The sequence below is a fragment of the Phoca vitulina genome, unplaced genomic scaffold (assembly GCF_004348235.1).
Source record: "Phoca vitulina isolate PV1807 unplaced genomic scaffold, GSC_HSeal_1.0 scaffold66, whole genome shotgun sequence".
Classification (NCBI taxonomy): domain Eukaryota; kingdom Metazoa; phylum Chordata; class Mammalia; order Carnivora; family Phocidae; genus Phoca; species Phoca vitulina.
Window position 1 is genome coordinate 4,279,258 of NW_022589769.1, and position 27,886 is coordinate 4,307,143.

General features: G+C 45.7%; 1 protein-coding gene across 4 annotated transcripts in view; it reads right to left on the bottom strand.

Moving 5' to 3' along the window:
* TXNDC11 (thioredoxin domain containing 11) overlaps nucleotides 1-27,886 on the bottom strand; it is a 58,705-nt gene that overhangs the window by 4,383 nt on the left and 26,436 nt on the right. For all 4 annotated transcript variants that reach the window (XM_032392152.1, XM_032392153.1, XM_032392154.1 and 1 more), the window contains 6 exons: nucleotides 15,032-15,144; nucleotides 12,691-12,891; nucleotides 6,873-7,665; nucleotides 4,366-4,508; nucleotides 3,741-3,850; nucleotides 329-409 (listed from right to left, as the gene is read on the bottom strand). In XM_032392152.1, the coding sequence (XP_032248043.1) occupies nucleotides 329-409; nucleotides 3,741-3,850; nucleotides 4,366-4,508; nucleotides 6,873-7,665; nucleotides 12,691-12,891; nucleotides 15,032-15,144 (1,441 nt within the window). The remainder of the gene's footprint in view (nucleotides 1-328; nucleotides 410-3,740; nucleotides 3,851-4,365; nucleotides 4,509-6,872; nucleotides 7,666-12,690; nucleotides 12,892-15,031; nucleotides 15,145-27,886) is intronic.

The following is a 27,886-nucleotide window of genomic DNA, read 5'->3' on the forward strand; positions in this document are numbered from 1 at the left end:
CCATGTGAATGTGGCTCTTTGCTTTCCATCCACTGTAGTACGCTCATAAGGCCAAGAAGGCAAACGAGTCCTGATGGCCACATTCACGTTCGTGAGAACACACGCTCTGGGAGGGGAAAGTTCTCACCAAAACCACATCTGACCTCATGACGCCAAAGCCCTTTTACCCTTGGTCCCTAATGGCACATTTTTTGAACAATGTATTTTATTCGTAATAGTTTAGTAATAGCTAATGATTTGCATTTCACTTCTCTGAAGTGCCTTAAACCCATTTCATTTTCAGCAAAAGAATCCCATCCGCCCAAATATTGAAAAAATTCAGCTTTACCTGTTGCAGGGAAAAAATAAGACAGTGGGAAGACGGTCGACCATAAATTCCCAAGGAAGGTCATTCTGAGACACATCAATCCTGGCAAAGGGAAAGATGAGAAAAAGTGAAAGATCAGCCCAAGACACTCCACCCTGAAAGAAGCTTCTCCGGTAACAGAAGAGCCTGGAACATTTGCTGTGGCCACACTGACCAGCCCCTCATAGTCAGTGCCAGTGCAAGCCGGCTGCAACTCAGGCAAGAAGAGCTGATGCTTCCAGAATATGTAACTTTCCACCTCACTTATGGAGTGGAAGGGACATGTCCTCAGAGTAAAAATGAGCTTTCCAAAAAAACAAAAACAAAAACAAAAACAAAAAAACCACCTCACTGACACCTTGGAAGCAGTCCACCCACCTGACGGGATCTGGTCAAGTACTTTAATCCCTCCATCGGCTCTGGAAAAAGGAAATCACTGTGCAAAATACATCAAGCCTCTGAAGACATAAGAAAGCTACACTCTATTTTATATTTATATTTTGTAAATCTGGAGGGAGGCCACAAACCTGTATTTTTTAGCAAATTTTAGATTAATTTTCTAATGCAGAAGATGACAAAAAATGACACCTGTGTTCAATTACCCACCCTGTGCTTTATTACTATCGAAGGAGGCAGCAGCCCCCCACCCCAGCCCGCAGGGATCACTCAGGTGGTGCAGAAACAAACAAAAAACATCCTAGAAGGAGGGAGCAGACCATGGAGGGCCACTTGGCCAGGAGGCTCCGATGTCAATCATCACAAACAATGCATACAAAAGATGGCAATTTTTTGCATCACTAACTTGACAGAAGTTCCCAGAAAGTATAATGGGGGGTGGGAGTGAATCAGTACCATGCATTTGTCCAGAAGGATGACCAAATTATAATGGTTTCAAACAACTGAACAAAACAGCACTCCTCCCTCTGCCTGGGACAGCCTGCCTAAAATCAGAGTTCTGTTTTTTAAACAAGTGGCATTGAACGCTTTAGTCTATCATCAAATACTTTTCTTCTCCTGAGTTTTACTTCAAAAACAAAAATTTAAATTTGAAAGAAAAACATCATCGTAAACATCCGCTCAGAATTCCACTGGGCTAATCAGGACCTTCTTTCTGGGATTCTCATTCGGGCTTGGTGTATATGCCTCTACATTGTGAAGAGCGGCACTTGTACATCTCATATGCGATTCTTTTCAATTAATTATATGAAAAGCATTGCTCTAATAAATGGGTCAAAATCCCATCAAACTCCTAGCCACAACCGACTTAGCTGTGGCTCTCCTGTTGGACATAAACCATGCCACAGTGTCACGCTCCTCTCCAAGCCCTAGTTCCTTAATTCCCCAAAGTGAAATTAACTGGGGCAAAAATGTTAACTATTTTTGTGCTTTCTTACAAATGCTGCTAACACGCTTTCCAAAAAGGTTACGCCCAATTCATGAGCTAGGTCTGACTGTGCCAACTTCACTTTATCAACACAAGATGCTGTCACTTAAAAGCATCTGTTAGTAAGTGTAAATGACACTTTGTTATTAATTTACACTTATTAGACTGTAATCTCCATACTTGTTTATTTATACTCTCCTCCTCCAGGAGAAACCTACTCAAGTCTTTTCTTCACCCAGGAGTCCCTCCCAGCTGTGTCTCCCCTGCCCCGGGGCTGGTTTTTCAGTGTGGTAGAACACACATAAAATGTCCCAGCCCGACCATTTCTGAGCGCAGAGCTCAGCAGTGATAAGTGCACTCATAATGGGGCGCAGCCATCACCACCACCCAACTCCCCAACCATTTCTTCATCCTGCAAAACGGAGACCTTCTATCCATTCAACAGCTCCCCACACCCCCGCACCCACCATCTACTTTCTGTCTCTGTGAATCTGACTCCTCTGGGTGCCTCACATCCCTGCAATCACACAGTATGTGTCCTTTTTTTTTTTTTTTTTTTTTTTAAGATTTTGTTTATTTGAGAGAGAGAGTGTGTGAGCACAAGCAGGGGCAGGGAGGGGCAGGGGGAGAAGCAGACTCCCCACTAAGCAGGGAGCACTGAGTAGGGCTGGATCCCAAGACCCTGAGATCATGACCTGAGCCAAAGGCAGACGCTTAACCGACTGGGCCACCCAGGCATCCCGTGTCCTTTTGTATCTTTGTACTTCATTTAGCACTGAGTCCTCAAGGTTCATCCATGTTGTAGCAGGTGTCAGAATGTCCCTCCTTTTTAAGGCTGAAGAACATTCCCCTGTGCGGACAGACCACATTCTCCTCTTGGCAGTTCCTTAAGCCTTTGTTCTTTCTCAGGGTCTGGAGTATGAACACCTGATTCTGGGTCCTGGTCCCTCACTTACAGGCAGTGTGACTCTGGGCAAGTTACCTACCCTCTCTGTGACTCAGTTTCCTCCTCAGTAAAAAGAGATCCTAAGACCTGCTTCACTGAGTGTTCCAATGAGCAGGGCAGATAACATGTATGAAGAAAAATCTCATGGCACAGTAACTCCTCAAATTTGGCTCTAATCATCACTTATAGCAGATCCAGTGGGTGAAATACAGATGCTGTAAAATACAGCTACTGTCCTTTTTTTAAAGCCTACCTTCCTCACTTCTCTCATTGAGCCCTTTTCTAGTGGAATCTGTTTATCTTTAATTATTTTTTGTAACTGCTTCACTTTGGAAAGTTTCCATCTCTCGAAGGAACTAGCAAAACCCAATATTCTATGTTCTGCTATTTTTTCCTATGATTTAATCTTTTATATTTAATTCTGTCTGGAAGGCTGAAGTCTAAACAACGCCCCCCCACCCCAAACAGCTTAGTACCTTTTCCAAAAACTCTTTATTTGAGGCTTGTTTTTTACAAAACAATGATTTAAAAATTGTTTTGCTTACTACAGAGGCCACGTCCGGTTACCCACAGAATCACAAAACTAGAACACATAGTTATCAACCAATCCTTCCTCCTAATTTTAGGGGTGAGGAGGGAAACTAAACCTGGTGGAGAGATTTGCTCCAGGTCCCAGGGCCGGTTGGCAGCACACTGGGGACCTGTCCCCTTTCACTGGGCCGAGGCCCCAGTGCCATGGAAGTCCGTGGGCACCCTTCCCATGGTATTCCAGGGAGTTGGCCAGTCCAAGGGTTGTCCTAGCAACCAGGTCGGCACTGCTCCCCCACTCCCCCTCCCATGAATTCAATCAGGGCTAAACATACTCGACACCATGTAAGGAATACAGAACTCATCGGGAAAACTTCGGTTTCGGTGAGGTTTTGCTCATGGCTTTAAACTGACAATTAAATCACACCAAGTCTTACCCAAGGTTAACGAACAATGGGCAGACCCTTGCAAACCACATGGCTAAACCGTAAGGAGGGAAGACAGGCACAGGCCCAAAGTGCCGCAGGCTCCCTTACCTTGCCACAGTGAATGCATCCGTCGGCAGGAGGCGAGCTAGCTGGATAAAGACATGATTGAGGGATGGACAGAAGCCGCACCACTGTGCATAATACAGCAGCAAAACGTCCTGGGGGAAGGGAAGACGGCTGTTACTGGCGCCTAGGAAATGGGCTCACGTCCTCATTGTGCTTAGAACCCAGCAGGCATTCAAGAAATGTTGCTTATGCACCCATGATGAAAAATTTTATTTTTAGATCTTTCCAATTATGTGTTTTTTTGGTTTTTTTTTTTTTTTAAATTTTATTTGACACAGAGAGCGAGAGAGCACAAGCAGGGGGAGCAGGAGAAGGAGAGGGAGAAGCAGGCTTCCCGCCGAGCAGGGAGCCCGATGTGGGGCTCGGTGACCCGAGCCGAAGGCAGACGCCCAACCATCTGAGCCACCCAGGCGCCTCATTATGTGCTTTCTTTAAGGACTTTTTGCAGTTAGAAAACCAGCATGTAACTCATGCATGTTGTGCAAGAAGACAGCCATGTGATTAATCTGCACATCAAACCTGAATGCTCACCCCAACAACTGCGGCTCTGGGGATTATTTTAATAGGGAGAGATGGCATGATTTCTGCCTCTCTCATGATTCCATACCTGTTTTTGAAGGACCACTTCCCAAAAGGTATCAGTTGTCACTTCAGTGATTAGATGCTGAGAAGGGTACTGGGCAGAGTCACTTCCAATGAGATGCCTTTTCAGGGGACTGTAGAGAACGCTGAAGTTTTGAATAAAAGACTCTAAAAATAAAGAGAAAATGAGATCAGCTCCTCGCTAAGTACTGGGAGAGTAGCTGGCCTACTTTAAACTCTACATTTTAAAAAAATGGGCTGGCTTCACAGGCTTGCAATTTTAACACTTCACCTACAGGCAAAACCCTGAACGCACCAGGCGGGGATTTAGGTAACAAAATGCCGCACAATGTCAGATGCTCTAGTATTTACAGACTAGGAATTCTCCTTTTTTTCTAACAGGATCAGTCCACAAATAGACAGCCGAGACTGCACAGATCATCATGCCACAATCTTTAAGAGATTTCAACCTACGATCGCAAGACCTCTAAACATCACTACAAAGACAGCTACTACACAAGCTGCCGCGGGCGGACAGGTGTCTCTCATGTTTATTCGAGTTCTTCAAGTTTCCTTTTTGAAAGTTTAGGAAAAATAAACTCAATCATATTTAGTGGGAAAACCTATAAATAAAACCCACAAGCAATCTGAAAACCTAACTTGAACTGACAGCTTTTCCCTTCCCATAAACTCCAGTGTCCTCAGATTGCTTGGTTGTCTGTCCGAAGCAGGACTGATCTGCTGTGTTCTCCCTTCTTTCTCCTACTTCTAACTCTCCATTTTGAGGTCCAATAGTGATGTGTTCCGCAGAGGGAGGAGGAGTGAAGGGTGTCATGTGCATACTAAAGAGAGGTCATTGTCTTGCATGTGAGTTACTTACTTGGCTAGGTTTCTGAAACATAAAACCAAAAATTCTCTCATGTGAACGAAACCTAAATCCCTAAACTGGCCCAGAGAAGCTGAATGAAGAGTCAACTCTGCAAACCAGCGACACACAGGCCTTTTTTCACGAGGACCCTTACAAATGTCACCAACTACAGGACAAAGAAAAACTGAGCTAGACGTATGTTTCAGAGTAGATACAGAAGATCAAAAGAAATTTGAAGGGGGCGCCTGGGTGGCTAAGTTGGTTAAGTGACTGCCTTCGGCTCAGGTCATGATCCTGGAGTCCCAGGATCGAGTCCTGCATAGGGCTCCCTGCTCAGCAGGGAGTCTGCTTCTCCCTCTGACCCTCCCCCCTCTCATGCTCTCTCTCTATCTCATTCTCTCTCTCAAATAAATAAAATCTTAAAAAAAAAAAAAAAAGAAATCTGAAGAAGGCTTCTTTCAGATGACCCTTGAATTCAAATTGAACACCATTATGAGCTCACTGAATGCTAAGTATTACTGAACAGAATTATGAAGTCTAATAAACACTCTAAACACAGGCTTGTTTCACTTTAAGAAAACTCGGGAGGTGCCTGGGTGGCTCAGTCGGTTAAGCGTCTGCCCTCCGCTCAGGTCATGATTTCAGGGTCCTGGGACCAAGCCCTGTGTCAGGATCCCTGCTCAGCAGGGAGCCTGCTTCTCCCATTCCCCACCCCCACCCCCCGGGACTCCTGCTCTCTTTCGTTATCTCTCTAATAAATAAATTTCACTCTTGCTTTCATACTCTCTAAAACTTGGAAGTAAGAGGTTTCTCTCCCTACCAAATTCCTCCTGTCTCCATTTGGCAAACACTGACTTTCCACCGTGTTTCCACTGAGGCTGAACTAAAACGGCTTTTGAATTCTCACTTCCTTGTGTGGACATCAAGGATGTCAGCAAAGTCCTGGGAACAGGACAGCGTGGGTTAGTTCACTGCTGCTGCCAAGCCCCAACAGCAAGCTCGTGGATGTTTTCCCATCACGGGGCTCCCCACCCCCAAAGTGGGTTTTTGCTGGTCTGCAACAGGACACTTGTTTGTTGCCCTTGACGCTTGTTTGTTACAATCTAGACACAGAAGATCAGAGCAGCATCTCTCAAGGAGGTATAAACAGCAAGAGAACAAATTAGGTCTGGTGGCCTTGATACTTGTACATCCAAACCCGTGAGACCAAAGGGAGGACAGGTGGTTCTACGTTTCACTGCTTCCTGTTTAAGCTCCTTTAGAGTGGCACTGCTGCGGGGGTCCCATTCATCAGCCCCCCGGGATGCTCGTAGCACAACGGATCGCCACCCCATTGCCTTTCCTGCCCACCCCATGCAGCTCACTGCAACTCAGAAACGGGACAGGCACTGCCAATCTGGAACATTGGACTCCTAGCCCCCCCAACCCCCCAGGGGCTACAAGACAAACTTATCCAAAATCTGAAGTTAGGAAGTTTCTGTTCCCTTTAATAGACAAAATTAGCTTCTTTTAGAATGATGACCAACTGCAGTCTAAAGATTTCAAGTGAGCTACAGAACTGACATCCCCCCATGACCAAATGTACTGAGACCCTTGGATAAAAGTTACCGGTATTAAGTTAAGCAATACTTTTTTATGTTGGGGAAGGAAACTGCCCACAGTACCTAGGGTGAACTTCATAAGAGCTTGTTTTGGATCCAAGATATAGTGAGACTCTTCTTTCACATCAACAATTGCGGCAAATTCCTTCACCCGAGTGGCGCTTGGAGCCCCCAGCCTCTCTGCATATAACCAAAATAAATTTGAATCCAAAAGGTAGATGTTCAGGGTCTTGTTGGTTCTGCAGCTCAGGCCTGTGAAGTTTGTGCTACTCACGTCCACTTCAGGAAAGAGATACCTGTTCTCCTCAATGTGAGGAATGGAGCCTGGGGGATCGGCCTCACATTTCTTCTCGAGGGAAGAAAACGCGATGGTCGGGGTTTCAAAGACACCTTGTCCAGAATCAATGAAGCCCGTCACGGCCCTGTTTATGGTCCTGCAACATGCAGTGTAGTAGCTGAAGGGGCTGTAGGAACTCAGAAAATTGCTGCATTCTATGCTGTCCGACGCCACATGATAAAAGGTCTGCTCCTTGAGGTAGAAAGAATCCAAAGCTGCCGCCATCTCAAAAAAGCTGCACTGCGGCATGCCGACCGAGCTCGGCCTGACGCCCCCTGTGCTCTGGTTGACACACAGCTCACAGACGTTGTGCGTCCTGGAGACGGAGTGCCACTGGGGCAGCACCACGGTGTTGCAGCAGGGGGACGCCGTGATCAGCGGCAGCTCCGGCAGCTGCGCGGGGGGCTCAGGCGCCAGAGGCCTGAACACCGGGGTGTCCACTCGCCGCAGGTGCTGAAGGAGCCGCTCTACCACCTGGTCCCCGTGACAGTTGTTGTACTCCAAGGCCACTTCGGTGATCTGAAACACAGGGTGGAGCTCATGAGAGGCACAGCGATGGCGGAGGGAGGGAGCCTGCAGCCGTCGGGCCCGGGAAGCATCCTAGTCCGATTCACCAGGACCCCGGGCCTGCTCTTCCGCTCACTCCATCAAACAGGAAAGCATTACCCCAAAACTATGAATGAAGAGGCCTGGATTACCTTTCAGAACATGTCACTCTATTAACAGTGAGCCAACTGTGGGGAGCAGGAAGGGGTCTTAGAGGCAGACGTCTCCATCCACCACACAAGAGCCAAGCTCCCCCTCTGCAACATACCTCTAGGCTGAGGGGCCACTCTTCCATACGTATGATGTCTTCTTCACCTTTACTAACAGTCTAAAAATGTCCCAAACACCTCATGAGTGGATCACAGTATTTCACGGCATACCTGTTTCCAAATAAATTCACACCTCACAGGAGGCTACAAATTCAACTTGTTCCAAACCATACTTATCCATCCTGTCTTCCCCCATAACCTCCTCCCCACCCTGTGCTGCCCTCTCTGAGAAAACAGCATTACAAAGTGGGAATGGTGATCCCTCGAGCCCCAACTTCCCCTCTGCGTCCGCACGAGCCTCAAGCCCCGCCACCTCTGACTTCAGCTACAAAGCCGTCCCCATCCTTTGTGTCCCCATGGCCACGGCCTCGATTCAGGCCCTCAGTCGTCACAGACCACCACCACATGTTCTCCCCTGCCTCACTCGGCCTCCACACTGTCACTATTAATTTTAAAATTACCACCCTAAGCACAGCACTCTTCTGCTAAATGACATTCGATGGCTCCCTACTACCTGGAGGATAAAACCTAACAGTCTGGCCTGCATTTGCCTTTCCAGGGTCACCCCACCCTCTTTAGAGCAGGCCTGGCCAGGACCTCCTCCATCCGACAAACCTCAATACTGTCCCCAAGGCCCAATAGCAGGGTGGCTGCTTCAGTAAAGCTAACGCCGCCTGTGCCACCTCACCTGGGAGTTTGGCTCTGCCTCTTCGGGGCCCCAAAGCCCTTCCCACAGAGTCTCACAAGTGTCTGCTCAGATGCCCCTCCTCCCCACAAGCTTATGGACCCTCACAGGTAGAAACCCTGTTTGATTTCTCCTGTTCCCCCACAGCCAGGCACAGAACAAATGCACAAGAAGATCTGGTGAATGAATGGCATCTCGGGGTAACATACACACTCCCACTTCCTGGGGAGATTAACCACTTTACCCTCAGATCAGTATTAGCCCAATTAGATTTACATTTCATTCTAAGACTATCTCCAAACTGAATACCTTTCACTACCCACCCCAGGTTCATAAGAAAAACAAGCAAGTCATTATAATCCAAAGGCATTTACTCCACCTACTGTCTAAAATAGAATCATGTGCTCACTTGGATCAAATCTTGCCAGTTAGTTAAAAGATGTTAAGTCACTCGGGATTTTGTTTCATTCAAGTGTGTGTGTGTGTGTGTGTGTGTGTGTGTGTAAAGCCACTTAGTGAGTACTTTTCCAATTTCAAAAAAAACTCCAAATTTTATATACGGTATTTATAGAGTGTTAATTCAAGACATACGCATCTGTACAGAAATATAAACTGAATAGTTCTCCGGCATAAGAAAAGATCACTTTAGATGATAAACCAGTGCTTCCTTTTCTCCCCCCACATAAAGCGTCTCGGCCCTCTCTGGAAAAGGCTCTGACAGCGCAGCCCACTAATAAGGTCAGGCCCGTACAATCCATAGGAGCCCAGCTGCCCTCTGGCCCCATCTGGGCACTGCTCTGCACCCAAACACACAATGGATTACCATTCCCACCCGTGCCCCCTGCCCATCCCCCCCCCAAAACCCCACAGAAATTGAAGTATTTACTGCAATCTTTTACAAGAAGCCCAAGTAGGAGTATACTAAGGACAGCAGGGGTCCTTAAAGGGTCTTCTCTCCTCATCTCTTTTCACAACACCACTCATAAGCAAAGCACCACGTAAAGGATATTTTTAATTGAAGAAAATATTTTGTATAGAGTAATGCTCTTAAAAAAGAGAGGAATTCTTATTTTTCTCCTATAAATTGAACTGGTTTTTACTTTCACATTCCTTTCACACCCAGGGCAGTTTTGACAATGCAAGTCCAGTTCCATCTTTACATGTGAAATGCTTGAGGTCATACTTAATTTCACATGAACTAATGAGGGAAATCTGGCAAATAACTTCAACTATTTGTGCTATAAATGCTTTCTTCCATTTTCTTTAATCAGACAAATGTTTAAGCCAGAACAAGATAACCATGACCTTGCTCGTGAGGCTCACACACTGAACGTGTCAGAGTGGCGCTGTGAAAGCGGAAACGAGGCACACGGACTCTTTGCTGGCTGCAGGGAGCATGTCTTCTGAGCAGCACACTGGGACGTCCTATGACCTCTCCAGGACCCTCTGCAGAGATGCAGGGGGCCAGCAGCCTGACGCTGTGCTCTCCCGTGGGGTGCTGGGGGGGATGCGCGTGTGTCGGCAGCTGCCGGCCCCGAACCGGGGCTCACAAGGGAGCCAGCATACGGCCGTCCTCTTGTGTGCCACCCACCACACTCCCCACTACGGCTGCCTCAAAACCCGCTGCCCGGCAAGCCCCGACGCTACTACCCTCACGGGACACTGACCTCTCTCCACAATGTAAGCGTCCTCAACCGCCTGCCCAACTGGGCCTCGAGGTGGGCATGGGAAAAAGGCTTAAGGCTTAAGCTCTCCTGCACTTGAGGAGCTGATGAGCTTAGAACTCAGCCTGGGAATGTCCAAGTGTGCTGCTCCCCCGGCCCACCCGACCCAACCCCGACGGCTTCCTTACCCCTGCTCACACACCCCACTTCCCATCCCCACCAGCACCCAAGCTCCGGACTTTACTACTTCCCACACTCCTGGAACACTGCTGCCTGGAAAATGCGAATCATGGAAACACCACTCTGCGGACATCTCTCCTTTGTCAGTGACACTCTGCTGGCCACGCTGAACCCTGGAGTCCTCAAAGTCGCACCCAACGGCCTCTCCTCTTCAGGCTTTCCACCTGGGTCTTCTCCAGGCAGCCCCTCCGGGGGCCACACAACCCACACTACTTGCTAACAATGAACCCGCAGCAACCTCCCCACCGCCGTGCCTCTGCTCAGGCTGCGCCTTCCCTTACGTTTCCTTCAACCCATCCACATCCCGGCCACCCTAAAAGTCTGTCCCCCATCCCTGCCCCGCCCACAGCCTCAGCTTCCTGGCACAGAGCCCTCTCTCCTCCAGTTCCTCCTGAGCCGGGCCTGGGGCTGACCTTCCTCTGCCCTGAATTAATTAAAAGCAAGCTCCTCCTGCCCCTACTGGACAAGCCTCTGAGACCACGAGGGTAAGGCTGCGTCTTCTCCATCTTTCTCCCCCATGGCTCCCTGACACAGTGCTCCATAAACATTTGCTAAACTGACCTAAAATGAAGAGGGAAATGTACTGCACAGAACACTTTACTTGGCTAATAAGGAAGCCATAATACCGCTGAGATGCCATTTGGTTTTCAACAATCTCAACCATACACTGAGGTTGGGGAATCCACTCACCTTGCAGGGACACTCTGAGCTCTGAGGAAAGAGCCACAGGAACAAAGAGATTTAAAAAAAAAAAAAAAAAAAGAAGGCCTGGCCATAGATGGAGGAGTCAGGGGAGAGAAGGGAAACGCTGAGCCAGGGAAAAAGGCAGGAAAGCTAGTGTCCTCCCACCAGGGGCCTAAATCCAACCATGACCCCCTGAACAGAGGACCGGCTCCAGTTACAAAACACTACCCCACCCAGGACACTTACTTGCCCAAATCAGACAAGATAGAATTCTCCACAAAGAAATTTTAAAAGTCAAAGTAAAAATCCCAAACCATAGCTAACGCCGTGGTTAAAAACCCCACCTTTCCTACAAAGAGCCTTATGGCTCTTAATAGTAGATGTAGTAAAGGCCTAGTAATTTGGGAGAGTGTCTTAGTTCATAAACTATCCGTGTAGTGAAGATTTTCTCAAGAAAATAAGTCTTATTACTTCAAGTCCTCCCTAATCAGAGGAGAAGAAACAAAGCTATTTCATTTCTCTCGTTTCTTCCTCGAAGCCAGAGTAGCAGCGGGGGTAACAACTCTCACAATAAGGCTCCAGAGTAGCAAAGTCAGGGGTCTGGCTGGGCAAGAGGCCTGTCTCCCTGCCGCCTCCAGGCAGACCATCAGGCTCACGCGGAGGGGCTCGGGGAGAGGCAGTGTCTGGTTAGCCTGGCCAGTGGTACACTGGCGGTCTGAAATTGGTTTTGGCCAATTAAGGGATCCTTGAGGGAAGGAAAAAATAAACCCCCCCCAGTAAATCCAATTTAGCAATCCCAGGCGCTCTCTGTAATTGTTATTACTCTCTCTAAGTGCCTCCAAATGATCCATGTATAAAATCAACTCCCACCCAGAGAGCGTGAGTGCACCAGCCGAAACAGGAAAAGCAGAGGGAGGGGCAGACTCCTGACAGCGTCCGCCTCTGGAAACCTCTCTGCTTATCTTCACAAGAAAGGCTTAGAGAAACAGGGGAGCCCAGCATCACCACTGCCGCTCCCGGCTGCCGGGTTGAGGTCAGCCAGGGCTGGCGGTCAGACCCAACCCCCCCCCGATGGCCACCCCCGAGGCCACCCCGCACCCTGCCTGTGCCGCAGTCCAGCCCCTCTACGCCACTCCCGCAGTGGGTCATGGCGGGACGGGGGACATCTGGTCCCACCCTGGGGAGGCGTAGCTCGGACAGGCCTGTTCTCGCCAATTCCCCCAGACTCGAGCAGCTGTCCATCAACGTGGCCAGAGAGGCCGCGGTGGGTCCTACCCCCGGCACCCACTCTCCTGCCCACTTACGGGAGGAAGGAGTAACGGTGCAGAAATGCAGCAGCCGCTGCTGGCAGGCTCTTGGCTCCTGGCGGAAATCACCGTGAACCGGGAGCGAGACGTCCAAGTTCACGAGACTTTCCTGGTCCCTAGGAGATACCTTTTAACATTAGGACTCTTACCTCATCTATTAAAGGGTGGCTTTCGGCTAAAGGATTAAAAGGGAGAAATACAAGAAGCGCCGGCCCCTTCTTGAGCTCATTGTTCAGCAGGAGGCTCTTGCCACCGTGCGGCCGCAGCCATCGCAACAGCGCCTCTCGATTCTCTAAGGCCCACTTATGGATGTTCTCTGCCGTGTAGTTGACAGCCTCCCTGCGGAAGACCTGCGAAGGACAACACAGGGAGGGCTGAAGGCAGGGCAGGCTCAGGAGGCCCCGACCACCCCACCACTGCCCAGCTGCAGACAAGACGACTCAGGGACGTGACCTGCCCCTGCTCCTCCAGACACAGCGTTTCCTCACAAGTGGTTGGAAAGAGCGGAAGCGGCTGCAGAGAGGTGACTTCCAGGTCACAGATGCCTCCCGTCCCCTTCAGCTGACTCCTCTACCACTGAAGAACTCTCCCAATCTGCTGCTGGCAACAATGACCTCTTCCACCCTGGCCAAAGGGAACTATTACATTTTACTGGGTTCTTATACAAGGATTATTGTAAAAGGATCAATGAACACCTACAGGAAAGGAGGTTATAAAGCCAAGGATCATTTAGATTTTTACACTGGTTCCTCAAAACTTGGCTCATAATGGCGGGAGGAGCACCCCCACCCCCACCCCGCCGCCCCGTTAGGGCAGACCTTTGTATCTGTTCTGGCCCCCTGTACTCCCAGTGACTAGAAGAACACTTGGCACACAGCAGGAACTCAACAAATACTTGAAAGAATCCACGAATGACCCACAACTTGTACAAGGCCACAGATCACACTTATGTGTACAGAATGAAGGAAAGAGACACTTAGGTTTTGTGCTTTGTTTCTCTGTAACAACCAAAGTAGGTCAACAAAAAATTGTGTTTGAAATTCCAAAAATATGCATCACTGGGTTTCAAATGAAACTCCCCAAAAAAGTGCTTTGGAGGGTTCCACAAAATGAGATCTTTTATACTCTCCAAAACAGAGAATTAAATTGCCTCGTGACAAAGATGTCCACTGGTTTTATGTTAAAATACTGGTATCCCAGTAGTAGTTCATTTGATAAAAGGAATTCTGCTAAACCAACCAAATGACCTTAAGAACTACAGACCTGATGCAGTAAGCCCAGTGCATTTGCCAGGGCCATTCCCACAGCCCTAGCTTCTCTGTTTCATGTTCCTTCCTCAGTGCCCTCCCCTCTAAATCCATACGATACGTGGTGGTTGTACAGCATGCTACAAAAGGAGGATGAAGGAAGATGGGACAGACAGCGAAAGCAGAGGAAGTAAGAAGCAGCTCAGAGGCACGAGGAGAGCGGGAAGGCGGCAGAGAAACCAGCAAAGCAGTGACTCTCGAAGTGGGATGGCGAGAGTTTGAAAAAATATACTCAAACATCATGTACACATTTCTATTTGCGAAACACAAAAACACATTTGACTTTTGGAGTCCAAACTACAAGAAATACAGCATAGCATCTGGGCTGCTAGGGAGCTGCAGAAGCCAGGGCGACTGGCAACCAAGGGAGCACCCCGGAGAGGGCCTAACAGTCCCGCCACAGGCATGTGACTTGCATACTGAGTTGAGGGGAGCCCAGGTTCAATGGGCTGGGTACACAGGTTACACAGATACTGGTCTTCACTCAACCTGTAAGTCACACACACTGTCAGTGAAGTTAGAGACAGAAAATACTTAAGAAAAATAAACTCTCAGTGATGGGACTGAAGAAGCAGCAACAAATAGAGCAGAGGTACAGGACTAAGCAGGATACAGGTCAAAAGCTCAGAAATAGCTGAGTTGGGGTTGGTTCACCAAAAGCAAATGAAGTCAGGGAACAAAGACGACAATGGAAAACCAAGGCTCGCTGGGGTGAGAAGCCATCAACTTCTCACTGTGACTTAACAAGAACTTCAAATTCCATTTCATCACCTAAGGAGAAGAGCATGTCACATGAGTACTCCTGATGAATGGAACAAATGAACAGAGAACATTGCCCAATGGAAGCTTAACCTCTGAGAACACGGGCCCAGAGTAACAATTCTTCAACGGAACAATCCTGCAATTTCATCCAAGGAGGAAAACGAACAAGGCTGTACCAGAGTCAAAGAATATAAACAAAGAATTTCTAGATGTTACATTTGAGAGCCCTTTAATGCAGGGGTTCATAAACAGGGGTACGGGCTCTAGCATGGGGTTGCAGAACTCTCAATTTGCATATAAAATCATGTACATTTTCCTAGGGAGAGCGCCCACAGATTTTATCCAATTCTCAAAGAAGTCCGTGACCTAAACAAGGTTAAGAACCACTGCGCTAATATAAATGTGATTTCAAAATACTTACAAGTGATGTGTTGAAATGTCTATGTAAATACACACTTCCAGAGTGTACTAAGGATACCAGTTTCGCAAGATGTTTATTTGTGATAACCCCAAATCGTACTGTTCCTAGGTAATCTGAAACAGAAAATTTTCCTTTATTAAAGAAAAAGCCTATGCCTTAAAACCACCACAAAACCCAATGATCAAGTCTTGATGCACAAATCCCCAGAGCAAAGCTCTTTCCGGTCACCTAGCCTAGACAAGAAAGGAGGGGCTGGGGAAACCTCCTCCTGAAACAGACCTCACGCCTCCTCCTGATGACCATCCCTCACGGGCACCTGCGATGATGTGACCTCCTCTCCCGTGACCCCGTGCCCATCTCTCATTTACCCCACCGTAGAGCCCAGGCACATGTTGTTCTCTCTGGACACTCCCATGGCTGGCTCCACGCCATTCAGACCTCAGCTCCAACCCCACCTTCTCCAAGAAGCCTTCCCTGACCATCCCACCTCAGTGCAAATACTCCGAGGATGAAGTCTCTAAGGGCAAACTGGGGCTTCCTCTCCACTTGAGCACTCTCTCTACCATTACTCTATTTTTTTTATAGCATTTATTAATATCTACATAATCTGGTTGATTTATTTTGATTTTCTTGGTCCAACTTCCTCTTAACTCCTGTGAAATTAGAAACCTTGTTTATTGCTATTACCCCGGCACCTATAGCAGTGCCTAGGCATCTAAGAGATCAATAAATACTGGTTAAATGAATGAATCTAAAATGTACAAAGAACTCACACAAATAAGAAAAAGAAAGCAGTTAAAAATGGGCAAACCACAGAAAAAAATGTAAAAGGCTAATAATTACATGAAAATACACTCAACCTCCCTATTTCAGAGGAAAGCAAATTAAAACAAAGTACCCCTCTTTACCCTCAAACTGCCCCAAATTTGAGACACAGGAAATACCAAGTATTGGTGACCAGTAGAGAAAGGTCACTCTGATATGATGCTGGTGGGACACGGAAAGTGGCAGCCACTCGGGAGAGCAAGGGGGTGTGCTGCTCACAATGAGATGTGGGCAGAAGCTGCAGCCCCGAGCCCCGCTGCTGATCCGCACCTGGGTGCTCGGAGCCACACGTAAGGACCGTCACCAAGAAATACTCTGGCAGATGTTCAAAACAATGGAGTGGGGCTATCTGTACGACATGAACATTTTTCTTGACACGTGAGTGAAAAAGCAAGCTGAAGAAAGGTAAAGTATACCTTTTTATCGGTTAAAAAAAAAAACACAAAACCTCACACCTTATAAAACAACATACATTATTTTTTTCCTATAGGAACGTATGTTTAAAAAAAGTATAAAGACTCTGAAAAGATAATAAAAATAGTTTTATGTGGGGGATAGAGATCAGAGGGGACCTTATCCTTATGTGTAAGCTTTCTTTTCTTTCCCTCAAGGAGTAGATGTAGTATTTGTGTGGCTAAAAATTGACTAAAATATCTAGTATTAAAGGCGAGTGGAGGGACGCCTGGGTGGCTCAGATGGCTGAGCATCTGCCTTCGGCTCAGGTCATGATCCCAGGGTCCTGGGATCGAGCTCCACATCGGGCTCTGTGCTCAGCAGGGAGCCTGCTTCTCCCTCTCCCTCTGCCTGCCTGTCTGCCTACTTGTGATATCTCTCTCTCTCTCTCTCAAATAAATAAAATCTTAAAAAAAAAAAAAGGCGACTGGATAAGATGGTGTAGGAAAAGGTACCCTCTTTCCTAGCCCCCTTCTGCTTTATTGGATGTTAAATAAGATACCAGTTAACTTTAAATATAACCAAGTTCTATCTAAGTAGCCAAAATGTAAAAATATGAAAGTACTAAAACACACCAAGTTTCCAGCTTCACCCACCCCCAGTCCCACTCTGCAGCAGGGGTGTCGCCTTGCTCTTGGACGAGTGGCCAAGAGGGAGAAAGCGGGCGTGGCAATCCCTGAGACCACCTTTCATACAAATCTGACGAGTTTAAAATGGCACAAAACCAAAGAAACAGGAAGGGTAAGTCAGTAACGACAGAGACTGGTTATGTATGGGGGGCGGGGGGCAAGGATGGGCAAGGATGGGAAAGGAGAGGAAATGGGGTCGGGAAACAGGGGTGAGGCAGCCTGACCCTCCTGCTCCGGGGACACCTTTTCCTATCGGGACTCTCAGAGCCTAGGCGATGTTCCACACCCTTCACATACCCACAAACAAAAATCATTAAACCAACCAAGATGTGGGGGTGCCCAATGTGGAACACAAGCACTAACAAATAAACTTAACTATCACACCACGGTGGAGGGGTGGAGGGGTAGGGAGAAAGAACTGAGTAACTGGAACAGTATCTTAGACTGAGTACTGTAGAACTAAGGACAATGAGAGCCAGGCTTCTCGGGGTGGGTGGAGAAAGTTACACATTAATAAAGGAAAGCTACACTCTGGTGTTAGATTGGAATCAGAGGGAATTAGTATAAACTTACGGCTTTTCTCACACACACACAACAGAGAACTACAGACGTAGGCATACGCGCGGGTGTAAATATATACATGTCCTTGCTCTACCCGCTGAAAGGGCCTACAAGTCATGACACCCGATACCAAAGAGCATACTCAGCACCCCAGTCTTGCTTTCTAATTGCCTTTCTTCCATAAAAGAAACCAGGGCTCCCTGGAGAAGAGGCTGATTCCAGAGCTGGGGCAAGGGAAGCACAAAAGGAGATGGAAACAGCTTGTGTCACAATAAAGGACAGAGCACGTTCAAAGGACACAGGAGCCGACCCAAGACACTCCTAAAGGCGAAAGCTGGAGCTCTTTGAGCAACAAGATGAACAATGACCAGTGTTCCTGAAAAGGGTCAAGGTCACACAAGACATGGGAAGACTAAGGAATTGTCATCAGCTGGAAGAGACTAAGGAGAAGAAAGAACTAAACGTGATGTGGGATCCCATATTGGATCCTGGAACAGAAAAGAAACATTTCGTGAAGACACTGGCAAAATTTAAATAAGGCCTGTGGTTCAGTTAATGATACTGTACCAATGGTAATTTCTTAGTTTTGACCAAAGCACCGTCACAAATGGTTGGTTATATAACATCTTAACATTGGGGGAAGCGAGGTGAAGGAAGAAAACAGAGGAACTCCCAGTCCTATTTCTGCAACTTTTCTACAAGTATAAAATTAGCTCAAAATCTGGATTTTAAAAAATGGCATAACATGTAAGTTCAGATGCCAAAGCTGTCAGAAGAAAAAGCAGGACGTAAGAGAGGGTTAGAAGGCACCACTCTCCAGAAGAAGGCTGAATCTTGGTGGACAGCCACGGCTAAAAAGAGAAAAGAGGAGAAGGAAAAGCAGCCACTGAGGAAATACACTTGATAGTCAGTGTCACCAACATGACTTATCGGAGCAGAGGAATAAAAAGTGACAGGCTGGGCGCCTGGGTGGCTCAGATGGTTAAGTGTCTGCCTTCGGCTCAGGTCATGATCCCAGGGTCCTGGGATTGAGTCCCACATCAGGCTCCCTGCTCAGCAGGGAACCTGCTTCTCCCTCTGCCTCTCTCTCTCTCTCTCTGTCTCTTATAAGTAAATAAATAAAATCTTTAAAAAAAAAAAAAAGTGACAGGCTGATCCAAAAGTTGAAAGGGCCTGTTCAAAAAACCTGTTTAACTGCATTAAGAATGGACAGCCTGCCTGCACACAGCAGATTCAAACATGCCCAAACATATCACAATTTTAAAACTTTACTTTTCACATACAGAGATATCTATGAAATTCACACATCTATTTTAAGTTCCTGCATATAGCGGAAACCTTGCTAGAAGAGGCCACTTAAATTTGCACTGTCACGTGTACAAGGAGTACTTGAATTAGCAGAGGAAGTTTATAGTGTTAAGAAAGACACAAAAAAAATAACGCTTCTCACCTCCACATCCAGAACATTCTCTGTTAAGCAAGGGCTCCAAGGCTTTCTACAGCAGGAGTCTCTGTCATTTCTAAAATGAGTGATTTTGTCCTAAAGGTGGTGAAGCTTCAATATTTTAATTAAGGACTCTGAATTCGTTGAATTAAAAATAAATTTGGGGGGCGCCTGGATGGCTCAGTCATTGAGCGTCTGCCTTCGGCTCAGGTCATGATCCCAGGGTCCTGGAACTGAGCCCCACATCCGGCTCCCTGCTCTGCGGGAAGCCTGCTTCCCCCTCTCCCACTCCCCTTGCTTGTGTTCCCTCTCTCTCTCTGTCAAATAAATAAATAAAAATCTTTAAAAAAATAAAAAATAAAAAATAAAAATAAATTTGAAATAATGCTTTCCCCTCCCCCACCAAAATAAGGTCCAACAATGACATACATGATCCTGTTCAATTAATTTTTTTAAAAATCTCAATAAACTCTTCTTAGCCAGGTAACTGGCCAGTTTCAAGTCTCTATTAATCATCTAGTGAAAGGCGTCACAAAGACCACTTGCAAGATGTACCAAGACCAGGAAAGAACAACAGGGTAAAAGCAGTAGTTAAAACCAGTTTCTGTAGCTGGTCAGTCAGGCAACTAAGGAGGTCGAGTTGACCACAGCATGAAGACTGGCTTATTGGCCGCTTGCTACAAAAGGTGCTGAGTCCCTGGCTCTGGGTCCCTCAGCTACAAGGCAGCCCACCACAAACACAGCCACCATCTAGGCCCACGGCACCACGTCACTGTTTGTGTGCTCTGAATAATAAATGACCTTGATTTGATCCATTAATCTTGTCTACTTTCAGGGGCGCCTGGGTGGCTCAGACGGTTAAGCGTCTGCCTTCGGCTCAGGTCATGATCCCAGAGTCCTGGGATCGAGCCCCACATCAGGCTACTGGTTCAGCGGGGAGTCGGCTTCTCCCTCTCCCTCTGCCTCTCCCCCTGCTCATGCTCTCTCTCTCTCTCTGTATCTCTATGTCTTAAATTAATAAATAAAATCTTAAAAAAAAAAAATCTTGTCTACTTTCAGTACTTATACAGGTTTACCCCTTGCTATCTTTGAGGTTGGGGTTGTTCTCTGCCACTAACGGAAAGCTCCACCCCTGCTTCCCACACTCCCCCTAAGTATATAGCTTCTGTTGACCTTCCCGTGCCTTCCAAACACCACTGTCACCATTTACCTCGTGGCAACCACCTAAGACACATCCAGGATGGAAGAATCTGAAATTCCATCTGGCTTCTACTCAGATGCATCTGGCTCATTGCGATCTTTCTGGTTTACATCAAGACTTTTGTTTTGGGGCTTTTGCATAACATTTTAATATCAGACTATTTTATTTTGCTTAAAACCACTTGCCTTAAATTCAATTTTTAATATGAAAACTTCGGTTTAGTATTGGGGTAAAGCACACATACTGAGGGAAAATCTACTACCTCAAGGAGGCAAAATGTTAAAATTCTCAAACAGTCCAGAAAGAGTAACAAATAGTTTCCTTTATTAAGAAAGAGAACAGATTTTCAACTGTTTTAAAATTACTAATAGGGGCACCTGGGTGGCTGAGACGGTTGAGTGTCTAACTTTTGATTTCGGTTCAGGTCATGAGATTGAGCCGCGAGCAGGCTCTGCACTCAGCATGGGATCTGCTTAAGAGTCTCTCTCCCTGGGGCGCCGGGGCGGCTCAGTTGGTTGGGCATCAGCCTTCGGCTCAGGTCATGATTCCAGAGTCCTGGGATTGAGCCCCACTTCGGGCTCCCTGCTCACTGGGGAGCCTGCTTCTCCCTCTCCACCCCCACCCCCCTGCTCGTGCTCTCTCTCGCTATCTCTGTCTCAAATAAATAAAACCTTTTAAAAAAAATCTCTCTCCCTTTCCCCCGCCCCTCCCCCACTCGCACACTTGTGCACACGCTCTCTTGAGCTCTCTCAAAAAAATAGTAATAATAATAATAAATTTGCCTGAAGCAAAGTTACACAACTCACACTCACCAACTAACAGATAACCAGGGACACGAATCTGAAATATTAACTCAGGGATATGCTTGCAGGAGACTCAGTAGCTCAAGAAAAAATTGCTTTACCCTTGGACACTTGGATAATGAGGCCTATGTCCAGAGTTGCACGGTCCTATACGTTAGCCACTAGCAACATATGGCTAATGTGCACTTTAAATGTGAGTGAGGGGCGCCTGGGTGGCTCAGTCGTTAAGCGTCTGCCCTCAGCTCAGGTCATGATCCCAGGGTCCTGGGATCGAGCCCCGCATCAGGCTCCCTGCTCGGCAGGGGAGTCTGCTTCTCCCTCTGCCCCTCCCCCTACTTGTTCCCCCCCAATAAATAAATAAATAAAATCTTAAAATAAATAAATGTGAGTGAGGGACTAGATTTTTTATTTCATTTTAACTGATTTAATTTTTTTTTTTAAGATTTTATTTATTTGATAGACACAGCGAGAGAGGGAACACAAGCAGGGGGAGTGGGAGAGGGAGAAGCAGGCCTCCCGCTGAGCAGGGAGCCCGATGCAGGGCTCGATCCCAGGACCCTGGGATCATGACCTGAGCCAAAAGCCGACGCTTAACGACTGAGCCACGCAGACGCCCCTTAACTGATTTAATTTTAAATTAAATTGACCAACTCAACTCAGTCACTAGAAAACTTTTAAGTATGTTCAAAACAACTTGAGTATGTAAATCATTTTCCCACCGTAATTTTTATGTAATCTAAATATAGATTAAGTACTTCCAATGAAATTTCAGCATCTGAATTAAAATGTGCTGTTAAATGTAAAAGTATAAATAAATAGTGTAAAAGTATAAAAGACTAGGTTCAAATATATATATATATAATATCTCAACAGCTTTTATACTGCTTATATGTTAAAATGGTAATAATTTGGATACGGTGGGTTAAACGTATTATTTTATATTCATAAGTTATTTTTACCAACTTCTTCTTAACTTTTAATGTAGCCAATCAGAAAATTTTAAAATACCTATGTGGTTCATGTTATATTTCTATTGGACTATGCCAGGGTAGTAATTGTGAAAAAGCAAGATTCATGTAAACTCAGGAAGAAACTTAGGCAGATATGATAAACCCAACAGCAAGTCTTAATAATGGTCAATGATCTGGGAAGGACACCTAAGAGAATATTTCTTACATTTTTTTTTCCACAAGAACCCCTCCAACAGCAGAGAATTATTAATTTTATTTTTAAAAGTGTGACCTTATCTCTCCTTCAGAAAGGAAAAGGTGGGTCTCTAGACCTTGTATAAACTGCTGAGCATCTGAAATTAATTCTCTCTCAGAGGCCTAGAGCTAACAGCACTTGGTGCACTGCAAAGTAAGGCACCCAAGGATATACTCAAAGAATGAAGAGAAATGCTGGAGCTGAGCAGTGAGGAAATTTTTATACCAGGACTGGCCATGTGCTATCCAGCAGACATCTGTGTGAGCTAATCTCTTAGGGATTGTGGAACAAAATGGAGTATCAGGTCAAGTAAAATACTCATGAGGAGAACAGCTAATAAATAAAGCATGATACTTCAAAACTAAATACCACTGGATTAAGTCATGTGGCTTTTCATCAGCATGGCTAAGAAGTCACTGACTCCCTGGGAAAATTTCTTTCCCTTCTTTACTCTGGGAAGTAGTGACATTTCCAAAAAGCAAACCTGCATCATGGTACCTTCCACCCTGGAAACAAGCCTCATTTTACTCTATACTCTGCCATTTTTATGAACTGCTTTCCCACTCTTCTTTCCAAGGTTTTAGACAAGGCAGGAAAAGGGAAACAATAGGAATACATAAAAAGGGTAACAACCCGCGCCCATGTTACTTAGCATTTATATAGTGATTTATAATTATTCAGTGGATGACTTCCCACATTTCCAATAATAAATACATCCATCCAAATGAAAAAAAACCTTCAAAGAAATGTAATAGACTACAGAAATGTTTGCATCCAACATACGAACTATAGCAATTACTTGCATTTTGTCACTAGAAATTTGACTCTGAGCCTTGTGTATTTTCAAAATTCTTAATATAAAGCACAAAACAATTATCCAGAAAATTCTCTGGCATTTGGGCACCACAGAGACATGCACATTCTGGTGCCTGCCACAATACGGCTAAATGCTAAGTAAACACAGAACTCCTTCACTGGGACTTTTAATTTCTTGTGAGTTAGAGAGGAGAGAAATGCAGTTCCAAATATGTTGTTTTAGGGGAACACAAACTGCAGAGCTAAATATGCACTGTCACATATATTAACATGACAGACTTCTCTTACACGTACTTCTTTTTTTTTTTTTTTTAAGATTTTATTTATTTATTTGACAGAGAGAGAGATAGCGAGAGCAGGAACACAAGCAGGGGGAGTGGGAGAGGGAGACGCAGGCTTCCCGCTGAGCAGGGAGCCCGATGCGGGGCTCGATCCCAGGACCCTGGGATCATGACCTGAGCCAAAGGCAGCTGCTTAACCGACTGAGCCACCCCAGGTGCTCCTCTCACACGTATTTCAATTAAATTCCTTTTTGTTTTAATACTTCAGGGAAGGAAAGACTTCACAAAAGAAACCCATCCGCTTACAAATCCCTCCTCCGTCCCCATTTAAGGCTGTTCTTACTAGGGTCTAGCACAAGGGTCACACGTTCTTTTTTTTTTTTTCTTGCGAACAACCCTTTACAAATATGAAAGCAATTCTTATCTCCCAGGCCTACAAAAACAGGCCAAGGGCCAGTGCATTTTCAAGCTGAAGTGTCTTTTAGAGGCGATCAGGGCACAGCTCCCTCATCTTCCAGACAGGGAACATGAAGACCAGTTGGAAGGGGTCATGGGTAGGCCATGGTCACACAGGACACCGGCTACTAAAATGACTTATTGAGAGACTCAGTCCGGGCCTATGGGAACTTCTTGTTAGGAAGATACTAATAAAGTTCAGGGGAAAATTAGAAAATAATGCTAGTTGCTAAGTGGGTGCACAGCCAACTCGTGAGCTCCAGGAAAGGACCAGTGGTATGGAAATCTCCATTTGATGCCCGTAATGTACTAGACGTTATGCTAGCGAGGCAGTATTTATAAATACCCCAAGGACTTCAGCTAGGCCTTGAAAAATTAGGGAGGTGGATATTAACTAGGGAAAGGCATTCTAGTTAAAGCAGTATCATGGGCAAAGGCCAGGAGGCAGGAATCACCATCCTGTGCCCCTGCCTCATCCCAGGAGTGTACAACAGTAAATGGGAGTAACATGGTCCTGGGTTCCTATCCCAGCTCATTTACTGGTATGCGACTGTATTCATTTGCTACCTCTACTGTCACAAATTACCACAAATTTAGTAGATTAAAAAGACATATTTACCTCACAGTTCTGGAGGTCAGAAGTCCAAAACGGGCCTCAAGGGCTATAATCAAGGTGTCAATAGGGCATGATCCCTCTGGCTCTTGGGGAGAATCCATCTCCTTCCGGTCACCAGCCTCCACAGGCTGCCTGCACTCCTTGGCTTGTGGCCCCTCCCACCTTCAAAGACAGCAAGGGCTGGACAAGTCCTTCTCAAATTGCGTCACTTTGACACTGTTCTTTGCCTCTCAATTCCAATTTTAAGGATCCTCCTGATGACATTGGGCCCACTCAGATAATCCAGGATAATCTCCTGTTCTCAAGGTCAGCTGATTAGCAAGCCAATTCCACACGCAACCTCAATTCTCCCTTGCCATGCGACGTACCATGTTCATAGGTTCTGGTGATCAGAACAGGGGCATCTCTGGGGAGCCACCATTCTGCCCGCCACAGTGACCTCGGGTCAGTTAACAGTCTCCTCAGAGCCTGTTTCCTCACCAGAGACAGTCACAATGACATATTCACAGTTTCTACTTCAAAGAGTGAAGATTGCATCATCCAGATAAAGGGCTTGACTAACAGAAGGGCTCAGCCTAGTAACAGCTTACCATACCCACCTTTACATAAAAAGTAGTCAAGTAGAGACCAGAACTGGGTTTGTCTGCACTGAGTTGTTTCACTGTAAGCTTGTGACTTTATTATAGCAGGTGATCCCTGAGAGTTTTTTAAGATTTAAATATTTTTGGTTCTTTGTCTGGAATCTTATCTTAGCTTCAAAAACATCAAAGAAGCAAACCAAAAACCTTGAAGAAATAGGATACACACACACACTCCCTAAAAAGGACAATCTTCCAAAAGTAGAAAATATCACAAAACAGAAAGTGAAGATGGTCCTATTTTTAAAATACATAGGTTCAAGGAATCTAAATATCTATAAATGACTAAATTTGGTTTGAAGCTTCCTGCATACCTTTTGCTTTCCCCAGCCCCTCTCTATCTTCCTTCTAGTTCCTTACACACTTACCTGAAGGCTGACACCTCATTCTCCTGGGAAACCTCCCCACCCCAGCACCACTTCCTCTGAGCTATCCGTGATCTGATGTGGATGTCCCGCCTCCACACTCCAACAACCTGTCACAAACCTGTCCCCAGTCTCACATTGTAGGCAAGCCTGCCTGTCTGCCTCACTCTCTGGTGGTACTATATGTTGGGGAACTAGTTTTTTTTTTCATCTTTCTAGTTGGAGCACATAGTAGATCCTCAAATATTTGTTGAATTAAAAAGTCATGTTTCTGAATCTAACTTATGTGGGGAGGTCTGGCCTTAATTCTTACCTAGCAGCATTTACAAGGCTTAAGAGATAAGCCACAAGGGGAAGAAAAGCATCTCCTGTGAAACATGAGGACATCCTTGCTAAAATGATAGCAACATCACAAAAAAAAGTCAGTTTTAGGCACAGGGACAAAAAGTATGGAATTTCTAACTTACGCTAATGTGTATTAATCAGTACCCAGAGGGCCTTAGAACTCAAGGAGACAGGAAAAGATTTCCCTCTACAAGTACAGTGACAATGAATGAGATTATCCAAGAATACCAAGTAATCCTAGAACCTGTTTCATTTACAGAGAACTGTTAAACCCAATGCCTGATCCAAACTCTCAAGAGTTAGATCCAGGAACCCAAGGAAAAAAAAAAAGCAATCTCAGAATCAACCTTGCCTAAGAAATCAGTCCCTTGTTTTCTCAATACCTTTAAGAATGTGTGTCACTTACAGAATAAGAAAATCCTCCTCTCTGGACTTCCGGATATTACATAAAATTTCACAATCTAACAGAAAAGTGCTCCCAAAAAAGCTTTATTCATGAACAAGGATATGGAGGAGAGCGCTTTGTATGCATCCTGACTCAATTCTACCAGCAAAGCACAGCTCCACTGGACGCCACCTGGTGGAGTAGAGAGACCCTACACTGGAATTAGCAGTTCGTCCTCTTAATAAATTCCTCTTTAAAAAATTCATTACAACAGTAGTTCCCAAAGGGTGTTCCTTAGAAAACTAAGGCCACAAGGTTCCCCAGTCAACTAAGTTTAGGAATTCCTAACGGTGGCAGAATAAAGTAGAAATGACATCCTTAGTTAATGGATTAGTGTATTTTCAAGGTAACATTTAAGTACCATGTGAATTTCAGTTCAGTTCATTAGGATTCCAGTGTCAGGGGACAGAGAAAAGCCAGTAGAAAGACAGAGAAAGAAGACTGCTTCAGGAAGGGGCCAACGCAGTCCTGTCGTAAGCGATGCCTACACCCTGGTCTAAGGAACCCAAAAGGCCAGGCACGAGGAGAAGTGGTGGTAGTGGGAAGGGATCCAAAGTGACTTAGTATCTCATTGCTTCAATCACTCTCACTTGAGCAATTTCAAGGTCAAGTGCCCTTTATTATAGTCATTCATTCAACCTTTTAACTACAACACTGAAATCAAGAAAAAGAACCACAGATTAAACTACATGAAAATACAGAACTGCTGGGCGCCTGGGTGGCTCAGTTGGTTAAGCAACTGCCTTCGGCTCAGGTCATGATCCTGGAGTCCCGGGATCGAGTCCCGCATCGGACTCCCTGCTCAGTGGGGAGTCTGCTTCTCCCTCTGACCCTACCCCCTCTCGTGCACTCTCTCTCACTCTCTCTCAAATAAATAGATAAAATCTTAAAAAAAAAAAAAAAAAGAAAGAAAGAAAATACAGAACTGCTATATAAAAAACGGTGACAGTAACACAGCTAGGAAAATAACAGACAGAAATATGACAAAGCAGCACCGCCCCCACCACCTAACAGGCAGGCCTCCATCAACAGACAGATCAGCACCAAGACTGCAATCGAGGGGTGAAGGACCCAGATAACTGAGATGAAAGGAAAGAGTTAAAACAACAAAAAGAGAAAGCAATCAGTATTAAGTGCTCAGGCAGAAAGCCAATTTTCCCTAATTCCCTTACAATAATGTGTAAAAGTATCAAATGTTACAGAAACGGTCTTAAGAGAGGGAGCAAAGTACCACGGAAGCAGATCTTACAACTAAACTCACGCATTCTTGAGGTAGGCATGTACTCTCTCGTAGCACACCCTGCACACCTAGACATGAGGCTTCACATCCGGTACGTTCTCAAAATACTTGTCCACTCATGCCAGCCAGCTACCTTAAGACAAATGTCAGAGAGCGTCCTGGCTATTTCTAAGACAATTAAAAAAAATAAAGGCAATGGAAAGATACGTGCATTCTGTAAACACTTGTGGCATGTTAAACCAGGACATCTGCTTTCTACCACAACAGACTAAACACTTCTCTAGTTAAGCTCTCCATAACCAATTGTTAAGTGAGGCAAATGTGCCTTAGGCCTCAATTTGTTGTACACAATCTAAATACAACCTTGACCTATAATTTACATTTCAAACTATAACATTAAAAAAAAAGTGTGCACACATTTCTCTTACTGAACAGCTACTATTAATAAGTAAAATACTGTCTGACTTCTGGGTATGAGAAAGAAAAGTGAAGGAAAAAACCAGATGCCCAAAGCAAGGTTTTATTGCACAT